The sequence below is a fragment of the Hyperoodon ampullatus genome (genome assembly GCF_949752795.1).
Source record: "Hyperoodon ampullatus genome assembly, chromosome: 6".
Classification (NCBI taxonomy): domain Eukaryota; kingdom Metazoa; phylum Chordata; class Mammalia; order Artiodactyla; family Ziphiidae; genus Hyperoodon; species Hyperoodon ampullatus.
Window position 1 is genome coordinate 14168485 of NC_136919.1, and position 17146 is coordinate 14185630.

Sequence of the window (17146 nt, forward strand, 5' to 3'; positions counted from 1 at the left end):
TGGGTTATCTGCATGGGGATCTGGCCATGGTACTGAGCAGTATCAATTTAGGCAGGGAGATCTTGATTTGGGATACCTTCTGTAAGTTTCAAAAAAAAAAAAAAAAAAATTCAGGAGCACCACCTTTTGGGAATTAGAAAACTGAAGTCCAAGTTTCTTTCTCTGTCACTAGCTTATTGTGTGACTTTGGGAAAATCAGTTCATGTCTCTTGAGAATCAGTTTCCTTATTCATAAAGGATAACAAACATCTGAATTATGAGACAGCATCAAAGAAGGTGACATGGGCTTTGTAAATGGCGTTGCATCAAATAGCAATTTTATTTTATTTCTGCTGGCATTAAAAAGTGAGCAGCTGGTGCCCATATGGCATATACAGGTTTCTACCCTGCTTCTGCAGGGCATAGATCTTGCTTATAAAACACCTTCCCCCAACCTCTCAGTCAGAATGACTCATCTCTTTTCTTTGTGTCCCTAGAATCTTACACTTATTTTTCTTATACTAACAAAGTATTTAAAATGTTTTACTTTGATTTATAATTACTTATCTGCATTTTAGCCAGCTGGTGACTGCAGGGATACTAGTAATTCAGTGAAAGGCAAATGGCATAGTGATTAAGAGCCTGGGATTTAGAATAAAATTTGGGTTCAGCTCCCAGCTCCAACATTTAGCAGCTGGATGGCCAGGCAAATCCCTCTCCTCTCTAAGCCTCAGTTTTGTCAACTATAAAATTGGAGCATAATCAGTCCCTGTTTCAAATGGTTATTGTGAGGATTGAATGTAAGGTTTTAACATAGTGCCTGGCACATAGGAAGCACTCAGTACATGGTAACTGGTATCAGTTATTCATGGAATGTCAGAGCTGAAGGGAGCCTCCATGTTTTTGTTTAATGTACTGAGTTTACAGGTAAGAAAAGAAGCTGAGAAAGTAGAATTGGCAGGTTTGAGATCATATGGTGTTGATGTGTATTACCCTTCTAGCCTAATGATCTACATGCTCTTCCCTTGATCTGGAGTATTTCTCAGTTTTCTTCCCATCTTGAGAAGTTAGGACTTGAGTTAATTTGGCAAACTGGCATTGAGCTATGTGCACAGCCTGGGGTTAGATGCTGGTCCTAGAAGGCATCACTGGCTTAGCGACTGAGCACACTATGGGGAAGACAGTGGGTAACAATTGGGAACTGGTCAGGGACTGCTGGTGGTCAGGGTTGGCTGGGAAGAGTTCTTGTGAGCAAGGGGGCAGGTGACAAGCCAGAAATACTGCTGACCTTGGGACCAGACAGACCTGGGTTTGAATCTTGGCACACGTATTCAAAGGATGACTTGGCTAAATCTAGGACAATTTGGGCAACAAAAGAAATAATGATAGTAATGTATTTTAACTCACAAAATAAAGCAAATATCCACGAGTTCATACTGGTTTAAGTAAACAACTGAATAAATGGGGGAGAAGAGAAAGCTCTTCCTTACAGTAGAGTTCCAGTTAATAAAGATAGAAGGAATGATGAAAACAGGACATCATCAACTGGTAAACAGCACTGTGATAATTGTTTGGGTAAGAATTATCAATGGGGACTTCCCTGGTGGTGCAGTGGTTAAGAATCTGCCTGCCAATGCAAGAGACAGGGGTTTGAGCCCTGGTCCAGGAAGATCCCACATGCTGGGGAACAACGAAGCCCGTGGGCTACGACTACTGAGCCTGCACTCTAGAGCCCGCAAGCCACAACTACTGAGCCTGCGTGCCACGACTACTGAAGCCCATGCACCTAGAGTCCGTGCTCAGCAACAAGAGAAGCCAACGCAAAGAGAAGCTCACACACCACAAGGAAGAGTAGCCTCCGCTCACTGCAACTAGAGAAAGCCTGCGTGCAGCAATGAAGACCCAACGCAGCCAAAAAAAAAAAAAAAAAAAATTATCAATGGATGCTAAAATAAGTGGGTGAAAATTTGATGAAAAACAGGATATTTACATAGTTTCAAATATCAACACAAGATTTTTATTAATTATAAAAAATAGTAATTTTACCATGGAGAATCTTGGCAGATACTACGTTACGCAAGAAAACAGAGTTAACAGCACCAATTAATGAGACATATTGACATCATCCACCTCCTGGTACCTGAGAAAGGCACAGCATCACTTTTGTGGTACTTTTGCCAAAAGTGCACAACCGCAGTTTTATCACGAGGTAACACCACACGAACCCCAAATTAGGAACATTCTATCAAATAACTGGCAAGAACTTTTCTGAAGTGTCAACATGATGAAAGGCATGGACAGAGGAATTGCCACAGGTTGGAGGGGGGTGAGGAGACGTAACAGCTAAATGCAATGTCAAATCCTGGATTGGATCCTGAGCCAGAAAAATGGCATTAATGGGAAAATTGATTAAATTTTAAAATGTCTGTAGTGAATTGTATCCTATCAATGTAACTTCTTATTTTTGACAATTGTGCTATGGTTATGTATTGGGTTGGCCAAAACGTTCATTCGGGTTTTTCTGTATGATGTCATGGAAAAATCCGAACGATCTTTTGGGCCAATCCTAAAATGTTAGTTATTTAGGAAGCTGGGTGAAGGCTATACAAGGAAATCTTTGCACACTTTTGCAACTTTTTTCTAAGCCTAAAATTATTTCTAAACAAAAAGCTAAGGATGAAAGGGAGAAAGGGAGACAGAGAGAAAGGAAGGAAGGAAGTGTGGCCTTGGGCAAATCTCTTCCCCTCCCTGAGTCTTGTTTCCTGACCTGAAGAGCAGGGCAGTCATCCCAACCTACTTCACAGTGTTCTAAGGATAAAATGAAATAGTGCAAAGTAGCAGTGTGTATGTATTGATGCTATAAAAAGTTATTCTTGCTGTTAGTAATGGCAGCTCCTGTGTCTTGAGGGTTCTACCCTAATGAGAAACATCTGGCTGCAAGCGACTTCCTCCCAGCCATTCAGTATGACCTTGCCCAAGGAAATAATAATGCCAGCTTTGTGGCTGGGTGGCTGTCGTCAAGGAGATGGCGCCAGATAGCCCAAACAGCTGGTGGTAGTGACGTCACCTCCAGGCTTGGCAGAAAGAAAGGCCATGGTGAGACAGAGACAGGGCAAAGGGCTTCGTCCCTGACCATGAAAACAGGAAAACAACTTCCCAAATAGCCCATCTTTTGTGCAATTGATTCTATTTTCAGTTCCCAGGTTCACTAAAATGTTTAGCACACAAGCCAGGAATATGGCCATTCACCAAATGGGCAATGGATTAATCATAAGGAGAATTCCTCCCCGGCTCTTTCTTCTTTATAGATTCCAAAGTATCTAATGTAACCGAGTGAGCTCAGCATTGTCTGTCCCATTTTACACAGGAAAAACCGAGGAGCAAGGGGAAGAGACGCCAGGTCCCAGGATAAGTTGGAGGACTTTCCAAAGTCAGAATCCAGGCGCCCAGACTTCCAGTCCTGAAATTATATTACCCACACTCAGATTCATCTCATGGCCACCCTGAAGCACATGTCCAAGGAGTAGCGTCTGGTGAACACATCCCTGAAATACCGTTGTCTGAACGTAGACCTCACCTCTTAATCCTAAATTCTAAAGTGGAGAAAAACAAACAAATAGAGAAGACAGGCTTCCTGAAACAATTAGGGTTTTGGGGTTCAGAGGGACCTGGGCTCAAATCCCAGCTCTGCCACTTAGCAGCAGGGAGACCATAAATTATTTTTACCTCTTTCAGCCTCAGTCTTCTCATCTGTAAGAGAAATGGGGATAACAGTAACACCTATGCTGAGGGTGGTTGTGAGGGTTAGATGCGGTGGTGCCTGTGATATTACCCGGTACAAGTGTCACGTAAGGAATGTCAAACTGTGCACATCCTCTTCCTTGTGTCCTTTCTCAAGAGCTTTCATCTGCTGGATGGAAAGTTAGTTCCTTCATCTGGGAAGTGATGATGTGTAACTCAGACTCCCTCACCAGAATAGAGCTGGTTGTGCGTTAGTAGCTTTGAAATCAACACAAAGAAATCTGCTCCAGAGCTGTGAGGTCCTGAGACACCCATCCAGTCCCACCCTCTCATTTTACAGCTGTGGAAACTGAGGCCCAGAGAAGAGGAGCAGGCTGGCAAAGATCAGAGAGAGTCAGTGGCAGAACCAGGGCAGGAATCCTGACACCCCAGCTTCCCTGTTTTTGGACACACTCATCTCACTGGTTGAACTTAGCGTTGGCAAGGACTGTTGGTTCCAGGGATTCAGGGACTTCCCCTTCCCTGTGTGCCAGCTGGTTCCTGCCCACTCTCTTTCAGGCTGTTATTTTATTGCTGATTCTGGGGCTGGTTGAAGATCTGGGAATGGAAGAGGGACCATGCAGGACCATGAGCCTTGTAGCCTTCACTAAAGGTGTGTGTGTGTGTGTGTGTGTGTGTGTGTGTGTATGAGAGAGAGAGAGAGAGAGAGAGAGAGAGGAGAGAGAGAGAGAGAGATGGGATTACCATTGACTGAGCTACTAAAGGTATCTTAGGTCATCTCCACATTGTCATAAAAACCTTGCAGGATAATATGCAAACTATTATATATAGAATGGATAAACAACAAGGTCCTACTGTATAGCACTGGGAACTATAATATTCTGTAATAAACTATATGGAAAAGAATATGAAAAAGAATGTATATATGTATATACATGTAACTGAATCACTTTGCTGTACAGCAGAAACTAACACAACATTGTAAATCAATAATTCTTCAATAAAATGGATTAAAAAAAAACCTTGCAGGATAGGTATTAGCCCTATTTTCCAGATTGATTGAATCATTCACTCAACATATATATTTAAACACCTGCTGGGTGGCAAGCACAGTGCTAAGTGTTGGGGATATAGCCGTGAACAATTCAGAACACAGACTTTGCCCTCACCGAGCTTCCAGTCTACTGCAAAAGGGATACAGTTAAAAAAATTATATATGGAAGTATAGAACTGCAAAATGTGGTAAGCGCCACAGAGGAAAAACACAGATGGCTAAGAATACAAGAAAGGGCTTGATGTAGATTAGAGGATTACAGAAGGCCTCTTTTGGAAAGAACGAGGAAACTGAGGCTGACGGAGGACAGGTACATCCACCCAGTCACTCATCTTTTCAAGTTACTTTCAGGCAGGACTGAGAACAGTCCTGACAGTCTGCAGAGAAAGGGTAGCAACACTGAGTGAAGAGAGGAAGGTCGATTTCACTGGCCAAGCTCTGCCAAATTACCTAGGTGTTTGGTGATTGCTATTTGCTTTAAGAAAGGCAGCCAGGGTTATGCAGAGAGCTCGGATATAGTTGGCAGGAACCACGGGTCTGGTTCCAGTTGACTGACTTATGGTACATGACCTTCGGTGAGACTTTCCTCTCTCTTGGGCTCAGTTTACTGATCTCAGGTGCATTTGAGCCCTAACGGTAATAAAGGTTCACCAGGTGAGAGATTGGAGAGGGAGAATCCCTGACCACTAGGCTCATAGGGATGGGCTTCTTCGTTTCAAACTAAGTGTGCAAATTACTGCTTGAGTCAGGATTCTGTAGGTAGGATTTTTCTAAAGCGAGGCAGCACCGGATTACCTGAGTTTCAACTCAAGGCGGAAGCCTTTGGGATGCCCAGACCCTAAGGTTCGGAGTCATTATTCTAGAAAAGTACACACGTGGTTAGGAACTCCGCGGGTCGCAAGAGGTGCTGGATTCCCATCTCCCGCTTAAATTAACGGCCCAAGGCCGATTCAGCCCTCAACAAAGATGGCACCTGCCCTGGCCTCGGCCCTAGTGCCCTCACTAAAAATGGCATCCTGCCTCTCTTTCCTTAAGTCTTGCTGGCGCAAGCGCTGACCCCCCGCCAACCTGCCATTAGTTAAGATGGCGCCCGCCCGCGCTGCCCGGCCCGGCCTCGGCTTCACAGCGCGCGTCTCGGTGACCCCGCCTCGTTTCCGTAGGAAGAAGCGCCGGGAAAGATGGCAGCGGCTGCGGTTTGAATTCCAGCGGCGCCGCCGGAGTCCGAACGAGACCTGGGTTGGAGGGGGCGGGGACCTGGGGAGCCGGGCGGGTCACGACCGGGGGCGGCGGGGGCGAGGGAAACCAGTGGCGACGCCGCCAGACACCAACGCCACCACCTCCTCTGTGTCCATGATGGACTCGGTGTTGGAAGAGGACGTCACTCTCCCCGGGATACGCAGCGGCTGCAGGTGCGGCCCGGCCTTTGGGGGTTCGCGGTAACCAGGCCGGGGTTCCCGCTGATGGGGGTTTGCTCCATCCGAGACTTGGGGTTTGCTGTTTGGGTGTTTGAGGGTTCTGGGCAGTATGTGGGATGGGTTTCTTGTGTTGGGGGGAAATCTCTTTGGGGACCCGCCCACTGATACTGAGTGTAGGTGGTTGGGCGGTCCCGACCTGCCCCACGCCCGCCTCTCGCATTTCGGGACATACTTTGAAGAGGAGGTGAGGGACAGGTAAAGGGTTCTCTGAAAAGGTGGGAGGTGGGGACCTCTTGGAGTGTGCAATTAGTGGGGGCTGGTTGAGGGGCGGGGACCTTGAGGGTACTTGATGGTTCATGCTGGTTTGGGGATTTGCTTTCATTATGGGGAGTGCAGTTGGTCTGTACAGACTTTGCCTATGGGGTCACACAGTGGCCACCAAGACTCGGGCCATGGAGTGCAGTGGTTAGGAACCTTGGCTGGAGTTGAACAGAACTGGATTCAAATCCAGCCCTTTAAACTAACTAGCTCTATGCTCTTGATAAAATGGTTTAATCTACTTTCCCATCTGTAAAAGGAGGCTGTTAGTAATATCCACCCAACAGAGTTGGGGTGAGGATCAAAAGAGAAGATGCCCAGCCAGCAATTTGCTTGGCAGGAGTAGTGCCTGGCATATAATCAGTGCTTAAAAAATGATTCGGGGGACTTCCCTGGCGGCCCAGTGGTTAAGACTCGACGACACCAATGCAGGGGGTGCGGGTTCGATCCTTGGTGGGAGAACTAAGATTCCACATGCCACGGGGCGAGGCCAAAAGATAAAAAAAGAGAAAAGAGATTCGGTGTTGTCATCATCATCATCATCATCAACAGTAATACAAATTGGGGAATAGTGTCTGAGAGTGGCCTCCCAATGCACCTGTCCCAAGAGGCAGTTGGAGTCCACATTGCTGGTGCGGCAGGGGTCTCTCCTGGTAGGAAGGCCTGACAAAGCCCTGCACTGCTGCAGGGTTGGGGCCCTTTGGTTGTCCTGGGCTCCTGGTTGGTGAGAGAGTAGAAGGTCTCAGAGGTGATCCCTAACTGAGAATCTGCAGTGTTTATCCAGCTCTGCTAGGGCCAGGCTGCTGCTTTTAGTCAACAGATCCTAACTGAAACAGTGACATGTTATTTGTTGTGCAAATCTGGATGGTTTTAAGAGTAAAATGGGCACAATTAACTTATGCCTGAGCAGCAGGCATAAACAGGTCCTGTCTTGGGCAAACCTTGGACAAATGGTTACTCTGTTTATTGAGGACCTACTAGTTATCAGGCACAGAGCAAGGCCCTTTGCAGCTCCTGCTAATTGGATCCTAAGGTAGGATCGTCATGTCCCTTTCTCTTCGTCTGTCTGCCACTGCCCCAGTATATTGCAGTATGACCTCTCATCTGGATTGTCCTGGTTTCCTGCACACCTCTGATAGCCTTTTATACTACAGCTTCAAAGCTCTTTTTAAAATATAAATCTGATTGTCACAGTCTGCTGTTTTACATGTTTAATGCTTTTCATTGCTGTTAAGGTAAAGTCCATTATTATTCTCTCAGACAGCTTTTCACATCGCAGCACCAGTTGGCCAAGCACTTGGGTTTTGGGACCTAGACCTAACTGGGTTTCAATCCAATTCTTCCACTTAACAATCCTGTGACCTTGGGCAAGTCACCCCCTGTGAGCCTCAGTTTTCATTATCTGTAACATGGGTGAGTCTAAAAGGGTTTAGTGTAATGTCTGACCCAGAGTAGCAGCTCAACAGAGCATCAGATATTCTCCTTTCCCTCCTCTCCCTGCCTTTGCTGGTGATCCTGGTGCTGCGTACGTTCCTGGTAACTAATCTCTTACTCACCTGCTTCATACCCTCCCTGGCTCCTCTCTGCCCTCAGGATAAAGTTCTTTAATATGGCTTCTGAGCTCTTTATACTCTGGCGCATCTACCTCACTAACCTCCTGTCCTCCCTCTTCCTTCCCTGTCTCCTCCCCATGCCCGTCACTCTTGCTGGCTGCCAAACTGTTATGAATGATCTGCCTTGTTCTTTCTTACAGCTGGGCCTGTGCACTCGCTGTCCCTGCGGGCTGGATTGCCTTCCCTCCTCCTCCCCCGCCCTTTGCCTTATTATTTTTCAGGTCTCAGTTTAGATGGTATTGCCAGGAAGTCTTCACTGATATCCCCCTATCCCCACCTGGGTCCTCTGTTCTCTAGTCCCCCCATCACTGACGTGTTCACAGCCCTCATTGACTTCACTGAATTTTCTTGGTTTTTTTGGCCACACTACGCGGCATGCAGGATCTTAGTTCCCCCACCAGGGATCGAACCCACACCTCCTGCAATGGAAGCTCAGAGTCTTAACCACTGGGCTGCCAGGGAAGTCCCATGACTTCACTGAATTTTATTAACTAGTGTGGTCCAGTCAGCATATAATTTGAGCCACGTATGTAATTTAAAACTTTCTAATAACCGCATTAAAAAAGTAAAACGAGACTGGTGAAATTAATGTTAATAATGTTTATTTAACCCAATATTTCCATATATTATCATTCTAACTTGTGAAAAAAATTATTAATGAGATATTTTACCTTCTTTTTGATCTTACTAAGTCTTTGAAGTCCAGTATGTGTTTTACACTTACAGCCTTTCTCAACTTGAATGAGCCACATTTCAGGTGCTCAGTAAGGTCCAGGTGGCTGGTGGCTCCTGTACTGGCCACTGCAGGTATGACTGTTAACTTGTCTGTCTCCCAGATTAGAGTCTGACCTACGTGAGAGCAGGGGCTGCATGTTGATCATCTTTGTAACCCGACTTCCTAATGTGGTATCTGGTTCATAGTAGGGGCTCAGTAACCATGTGTTAAATCACTGAATAAACAATGATCTGGTGGGGGGACAGTTTTATCCCCCTTTTACAGGTGAGGACACTGAGGTTCAGAGAGGTGAAATGAACGGTCTGGGATCCCACAAAAAGTACATGATCGAGCCAGGATTTGAATCCAGGCCTACAGACTCCAAAGCCTGGCTATCAGTACCATGTCTTGCCTTCCAGCCAGTTCTCTGAACCAATTCTGAGAGGATTCTGGGAGGATTTTTTGGAGCTGCTGGTGCTTGAACTGGCCGTCAAAGAGTGGCAGAAATGTCCTGAGAGAGTCACCTTCTCTGTCAGGTGGTCACAGTGGATGAGAAGAATCCCTGCAGTAAAATCTCTTTTTATGCTAACATGAGTACTCTTCTGCTTGCTAACATCCAAGCCCCAGTTTTAGAGACTAGACCAGAGTCCAGTTTGTCCTTGGACTTCTGTTAAATTAGGTCAGTGTGTGTTATTCTCTCCAAACCTGATCACCTGTGGGTGCCCCAAGAGCTCTGGCCCCTGGAGCCTCGCCTGAGCCAAGGCCCTTCATTAGGTCCTGCCTGATGGTGTTGAAAGAACCTGCACTTTGTACGCAGGATGTCTGCGTCTGCATCCTGCCTCAGCCAGTCACTAGCTGTGCTGTTTGAGTAATTCGCTTAACCCTCCTAATCCTCAGTTTCTCTTCAGTGATAATATCTGTTTTGTTGGGTGACTTTGTGGATGAAGCAAGATTGTATGTGTTAAGTACCTAGCACCGACTGGGGAGTACATTAAATGTTGGCTGTTTTTGTTTTACCGTTAACCATGTTGTACTGTTTCCTGGACAAAGTCCTCTGTGCCCACACCCCTGGGTTCACCCGTTTGTTTTCATGCCCAGGATTCTGCCTCTCCCTGTGAGCTTCCTAAGGCCTGGCCCAGGCTTGTACATCTGTGGGTTCCTCAAGTACATGGCCATTAAGTGCTTGCTGCCCAGTTAGGGGCAGACCAAAAAGACATGTTTCTTATAGCTTTGTACACAGTTTGTACTTTCTCAGGCAAAGAGTGCCTTTATGGATTTTGTAGAAGGAGGTTGAGAAGGAGGATGGTGGAATGAAATTTCTGGTGAAGGCTTGAAAGCTTAATCTAAGGCCGACCTTGGACCAGAGGTACCCCTAGGCTGTGAGGTTTGAGGAGGTGCTCTCCGTTGCCAGTGTTAGCTCAGTCAGGGCAGGGAGCACGTCTGGCTTCTTCCCCACTGTATCTGCCCTAGAACTGTGTCTGGCACATGGTACAAGCTCAACAAATATTTGTTGAATAAATCAATTTTGTTCAGTCTCCGTTTGAAAAGATAAATACCGTGAATATAAGCTCCATATTTAGTAGTAAAATGCTGCTTTGTAATCACTGTGTGAAAAAGTGCACAACAGAGTGTCAACTGGTACAGTCTTCATGGAACACAGTTTGGCGTTAAAAATGTGCCTTGTGTTTTTTTTTTTAGCAGCTTTTTAAACAGATATAAATCTGATTTATATGCCGTAAAGTTCACCCATTTGAAATATACTATTCAATGTTTTTTTTTAGTATATTTACAGAGTTGTGCAGTCATCACCATAATCTTAATTTTAGAACATTTTCATCATCCAAAAAAGAAACCCTGTGCCCATTAACATTCACTCCCTGTCTTAGCTTGGGCTTCTGTAACAAAAAAACTGTAGACTGGGTGACTTATAGACAACAGAAGTTTATTTCTCACAGTTCTAGAGACTGGAAGTCCAAGATCAGGGTGCCAGCATGGTCAGGCTCTAGTGAGGACCCTGTTCCGGGTTGCAGACTACCTATTGATACTTCTCATTGTATCCTCACATGGTGGAGAACAGAGAGAGGAAGCAAGAGCTCTGGGAACCCTTAAGGGCACTAATCCCATTCCCAAGGGTTCCACCCTCATTACCTCATCTAGACTTAACTCCCTCCCAAAGGCCCACCTCCTAATACCATCACTTGGGGGGTGGGTGGGTAGGTAGGGTTTCATCATCTGAATTCTGGGGGGCCACAAACATTTAGTCTATAACATTCCACATTTCTCCTCCTTCCCCTCCCCCCAGCCCTAGGCAACCACTATCTACTTTTTGTCTATAGCTTTGCTTATTCCAGACATTTCATATAAATGGGATTTTACTATACGTGGTCTTTAGTGAGGTTCATCCATGTTGTAACATGTATTAGTACTTCATGCTTTTCTGTGCCTGAATAGTATTCCATTATATACATGTATTGATGCCATATTTTGTGTATTCATTCATTGGTTGATGACATTTGGGTTGTTTCTGCTTTTTTGGCAGTTATGAATAATGTTGCTATAAACATTTGTGTACAAGTCTTTGTGTGGACATAAATTTTTGTTTCTCTGGGAGTAGGGTTGCTGGGTCATATGGTAACTCTGTATGTTTAACTTTCTGAGGAACTGCCCAACTCTTCCAAAGTGGCTGCACCATCTTACATGCTCACCAGCAGTATATGAGGGTTCTTATTTCTCCATTGCCGTGTCAACACTTGTTATTGTTTGTCTTTGCTTATAGCTATCCTTGGGGATGTGACAGGGTACCTCACTGTGGTACTGATTTGCATTTCCCTAAGGACTAATGATGTTGAACATTTTTTCATGTGCTTATTAGCCTTTTGTATGTTTTCAAATCCTTTGCCCATTAAAAAAATGTGAATGTGTTTAGACCCAGCAATTCCACTTCTTGCTATCTATCTGACTAGAGAAATCCTCACACATGTGCACAGTGAGACCTGTATAAGGAGATCCAGCATTGTTTGTAAAAGGAACAATTTAGAAACATTGAATTACCATCAGGAGACCTGGTAAATACACATCCTTTCACAAGTGTCTTTCAGACTGTGACCCATTGGCAATTCATGAAACTGAATGTAGTAGGTTGCAACCAGAATTAAAAAAAAAAAATTGAGTAGAACAGAATTTCAAGAATGAAGGGTAATATATTTCCTTCTATGGGTTGGGGTCAATAAAATTTGCAAACACTGCTGTACAATGCTCCGTAGGAGTTAAAAACACTGAGGTAGATCTGTTTGTACTGTCATGAAGACATCTTTAGGACACATTAGTGAAGAAACGATGCTGCATATACAATTACAAACATAGGGAAAGGTTTGGAATGTCTTGCTGACAAGCGTGGTTACCTCTTAGGAGGAGACCAAGATGGGAGTGAGTAGTCAAGGAGAACTTGAAGCTTGTCTGTCTAGTTTGTATTTATATATATTTTTCTCTCATTAAGAATACATGACATAGAGTGAAAAACAAGTTGTTGAAAGACAGACAAGACTGTACTTGGTGTAATTGTTTTCTGAATGTGATGTCTAGTCCGTCCACGGCTCTCATAATGCTTTGTCCATGAAACGTTCCATCCTCGCTGGGCCTTGCGTGGTTGGACAGTTGTTGGCTGCCATGTACAGACTCAGGAGATCGCCCCTTTTGGGTGGCAGTGGAGCGAGCTAGGAGGATGAAGTGGTTGGTGAAGCGCAGGTGAGCGTTCGTTCATTTACCTGACACATAGTGGACAGGAAGGAGACTCTGGAAGGCCCTGCCTCGATTCATGGGGACCTCACCATAGCCCCTTGAGGAAGGCGCTGGCGGGGGCCAGGCTGGTGTAGAGGCTAAGAGCATGGGCTTTCAAATCAGGCCAGCTTGGTCTTTCAGTTTATTAACTTTCCTGGGCCTCCCTTTTCCTCATTAAAAAAAAATGGCAACATCTAAAAACTACCCCCTGCCACTGAAGGGCTGCGGTGGGGAGTAGGCAGGAGGCTGCCTGTCCCTGAGCGTGGTGTCTGTTCAGTGCGGTGCCCCTGCAGGGTAGTGGTTACGCTTATGCTGTGTTTTGCATGCGAGGAAACTGGCCCTGACTATGTGCCCCATTGAGTAGGAGCTTTGGGCAGCCCGGACGCTGGTTAGCGAGTGGCAAGGGCACAGAGACACCTGGATTTTGGTCTCAGCTTTAACACAACTGCTTGTGATTTTGAGCAAATATGTTCCTTCCCTTTCTGGGCCTTAGTCTCCCCCATCCATACCATGACAAAATCATGTCTAAACCCTTTTCCTTTGCTTGCCTAGTTTTGACTTCGGGTGGGGCCCCATGAAGCCCCAACTTTAGTTCTCAGGCCTAGAGTGAATGATCAGAATGGGATACGAAAAGGTGAATTCTTAAAGGTGGAGCTGTGGCTGGAACTGACTGAGACTGCGCATGACAGAGGTTCATGGCATTTAAAAAGTGAGCAGGTAAAGCCCAAATGGAAATTTGGCAGGAGCCAGGCCGGAATTGCTGCATTAAATAGTGGTTTCTTCTGAGTTGCGGTGTCAAACGTCATTTTTCAAACTTCGCTGTTTGCCTGTTGGAAATTTGCCTAAGACCAGATTCTTTGGCTTTGCCTGCCACGTGGTTTTCAACGGTGATTGATCTTGGCTTGAGTAACTGATGGGCCATTTCCTCCAATAGTAGTAAATTAATAGCTGTGGTGGAAAGAACCCCAAACTTGTGAATGTAGAGACCAGACTGTAGGCTAAGCTTGACCAATAACCTGGTGTGTGATCTTGGGCCGCTGGGCCACCATCTGGAAAGGGTGGTGATCGAACTTGATTTTAATTTTTACAATTCAGTTTAGAAAATGGAGTTTGTCCTTCTAGTGATACTTATTGGAGGAAATTGAGAATTGTAGACAATTAAAAAGGAGGAAAATATCTCTCATTTCCCTGCAAATTATGATTTTTAATATTTCAGTTGTCTTGTTATATATATTTAAAGCCCACCTAGTTTCCAAGAAGGATTTGAGGTGTCTTTAGTGTACATATATTTTTTTTTCTATAATTGAAGGCGTATTCTACTTAGTTTTTTTTTTTTTTTTCCAGTTATCCTCATAGCAGACACTTTTAATGTAATCATTTTCTTGATGTTGGAATTTTACGACATCCAGTTTTTGGCTTGGTTCTGATCTTGAAGGTTCATTCCAACTCCAAAGTTTGGTTATCAGGCAAAATTGCCCTAGGAACAGAATGGATCTGAATTTAGAGGCATGGAAAGAGCAAATTGCCAAGAAGTCAAGCTGCAGTTCCATCAACTCCTAGTTTACAGCTTGGGACAGGGAAGCATTATTGGGGGTTCGACGTAAAAGGCTCGGATTCTGGACTTGGTTCTCTACTAAACTGCCATGAGACTGAGTAGACTGCTGAAATTATCTGGGCTTTAACACCTTCCTTTGAGAAATGCGTAGACCCTCAGGGAATTGGACAGTTCTCATGATGGTAAATCTTTTGTAAGTTATAGAGCATTGTATGTTTCAAGGTGACAGGGCTGTTTTGCTCCCATTTATGGGATACTCACAATATGCCAGGTACTTGCTGGACACTTGTTGTCTTATTTAATTGCCAGTTGCTGTATCAAGTAGCTGCTGTTCTCCTTTTACAGATGAAGGAAGCGAGGTTGGGAAAGGTATGTGGCAGAGCTTAGAACAGAATCCAGGGAGGTGTGTTTTGTGTTGAACCACACCTCCTATTATGGTTTAGTTTTCTGTCAGTGTCTCCAGATTCTCACTGAACCTATTTTTATAATTCAACCAGTAAAACTTCTTGAATCAGTGAATTTTGCATTTTTGTTTGATATTCCTAAAGCATCCGAATTGGTGCCTGATTCTTGGAAGCTTAATTTTTGGTTGTGATAGGCATTTTAATAATGGTAATAATAGTAATGACACAAACACCGCTAGATGCCATTTAACGAGCACTTACTGTGGGCTGAGTGTTTATATATTGATACATTAACTCATTTAATCTTTACAGGTAGAAGGTGGTATCCCCATGTAACGAATTAACAAAGTAAGACTCAGGAACGTCAGTAGCTTATATTTGGCATGGTGCCTCTGCACCTAGGCCGTCTATGGCCCACAGAACCCTTGACATGTGAATGAATGACTGACCTTACTTAGCTGTTAAGTGTTAGAGCCAGACCTCCGCCCCAAAGCCTGAGTTCTTAACCTCTGCACTGCATGCCTCACAGGTAGCTGGCTGGCTGTGACCTGATGACGGACAGTCCGTCTGATAGTCTCTGCTGTTCAAACACTGACTCTTCTTTTATCACACGTGTTCTTTCCTAGTGGCCTTGTTCCCAATTTACCAGATGACCTGGATGACATCGGCCCCATTGCTGGTTTGGGAAATGGTGGTAAGTACACAAAGTAAGAACAAGGGAAGTAGACGCGAGGCCACGAGGGCCTTCAGGCCTTGAGCCTGGGCCTGAGCTTGGATGATTCCAGGGCCCAGAGCTAGCCTGGCATGGCTTGGTGCTCCCAGGAGGTACACAGTATTTTGTATACATATTGACCTGCTACTTAGTCCTTTCATAAACACTGGACTAGAGGAATTGATGTCCTTTGGGCCATATTTCACGAGTTTCATTTCTTGCTACCACGCTTATAGGGGTTCAGCCAGTGTTTGCTGAACTGAATGAGCAGTGGAGGCTGGATGTAGAATTGGTGACTCGGTCAGGTTCAGAGGATCTGTTGGTCCCTGCTACCGAGTGGCTGGAGGCCCCTGAGGGCTGCTGTCCAAACTTCAGTGTGCAAAGGCCTTGCTGGCAGGCTGCTGGATTCCAGTTGCCCGCTGAGGCCCAGCATTCCTACACGGGCCTGCCCTTGGGAGACAAATAGTTGGTTAGACCACAGGAGACAGCACTGAGGAAATAAGCAGTCTGCTGTGTTGAAGCTGGACCACGAGGAGACTTTCTGTTTTGCAGTTTGGGTTTTGCTAAGCGTTCTTCATAATTTTTGTTTCTGAAAAAAGTGGATGCTATCATAAGTGTCTGTGGGAAGTGCTGATAATTTGCCACGTTGGAATATCTTAGAGATATTTTGACTTGTTCCCCGCCGCCCCCCACCAAATATGTGCAAAAGGAAGAAGGTTTTAGAGCAGATGATGTAAGTTTCACAAGGTTTATTTCTGGAGACTCTTTTAACTTACAGGCCACCCTCAGGTTTTTCTTTAGAACCTATTAACTTTTACTTTAAACATACAATCCAGCAGTTCTGGTTTCTCTTTTTTCCTGCCCAGGCAGTTAGGGGCAGAAAATTGATAGGCCTCCTCCTTAATTCAGCCCATATTATACATCTGCTTCATGCCAGGCTCTGGGCTCAGTGCTGGGATTCCGGTCATGGTTCCGATCAAGCCTAGAAGGCAGACAGCTAAAGAATTATCAGGATAGATCGCACAGTCAGTGTAACGAGCGAAGAAGTGAAAGGAGCTGTGAAGGGGGATGAGAAGGAGATTTACCCTCAGATGAAGGAAGTGGGGTGGGCCGGAGTTTCCCAAGAAGCTGAACTGGAGCCAAGACTTGAAGAATGAGTGGGACCTAGGTGGGGACACAGACACAGTTGACAGAGCACAGCCTGTCTGAGAAACAGGAAGGCAACCTGTGTGCCCTCGGTCTGGCGCACGGGGCTCTGCACAGTTCCCCGCTGCTGCCTGGCTCCTGAGCCGCTTGTCTGCTGAATGCTGAGCGCCACGCCTGCTCCCTCCTCTGGGCCTTTTCCCTCATCTGCCTGCTGCCTGCCTGAGTCTTTATGACTCAGCTCAAGCCCACCGCCTCCTTGGCTCTCCCTAGGCTGCCTTAGGTGTGCTTTCCTCTCTGAACTGTATGTATTTCACTGCATTTCGTTTCATCTATTCCCGTTGGCTACTTAACAAGTACCCAGAATCAGACCCCTTCTCACCCTCCCTCCCTGGTCTAAGCCATCAGGACCTCTGGCCTGGATTCTCCCAGTGTTCTCCTAACTGGTCTCCTTGTTTCTCTCGAAGCGCCTTTTAATCTGTTCTCAGCGAGGCAGGCAGAGGGAGCCTGTGGAAACCCAAGTCCCATAACGCTACTCCTGAGCTCAGAATCCTCGGCATCCTGAGAGGAGTCAGTGAGGCCATACACAGCCCGTCTGCCAGCACCTGGCTCACCCACCTGGCTCACCCACACATGCCCCTTTATTGCTCTCGCGTCCATTGGCCTCGTGGCTGGTCCTCAGATCCACTGGGCATCTCCCACCCCAGGCCTTTCCCCTGT

The 17146-nt window shown here is 45.6% G+C and overlaps 1 protein-coding gene across 6 annotated transcripts in view; it reads left to right on the plus strand.

Moving 5' to 3' along the window:
• Positions 1–6124: 6124 nt before the first annotated feature.
• Positions 6125–17146, plus strand: part of CDK5RAP2 (CDK5 regulatory subunit associated protein 2) — a gene marked incomplete at its 5' end in the record, with an annotated part of 184507 nt that continues 173485 nt past the window's right edge. For all 6 annotated transcript variants that reach the window (XM_079706153.1, XM_079706157.1, XM_079706155.1 and 3 more), the window contains 2 exons: positions 6125–6183; positions 15198–15265. In XM_079706153.1, the coding sequence (XP_079562279.1) occupies positions 6125–6183; positions 15198–15265 (127 nt within the window). The remainder of the gene's footprint in view (positions 6184–15197; positions 15266–17146) is intronic.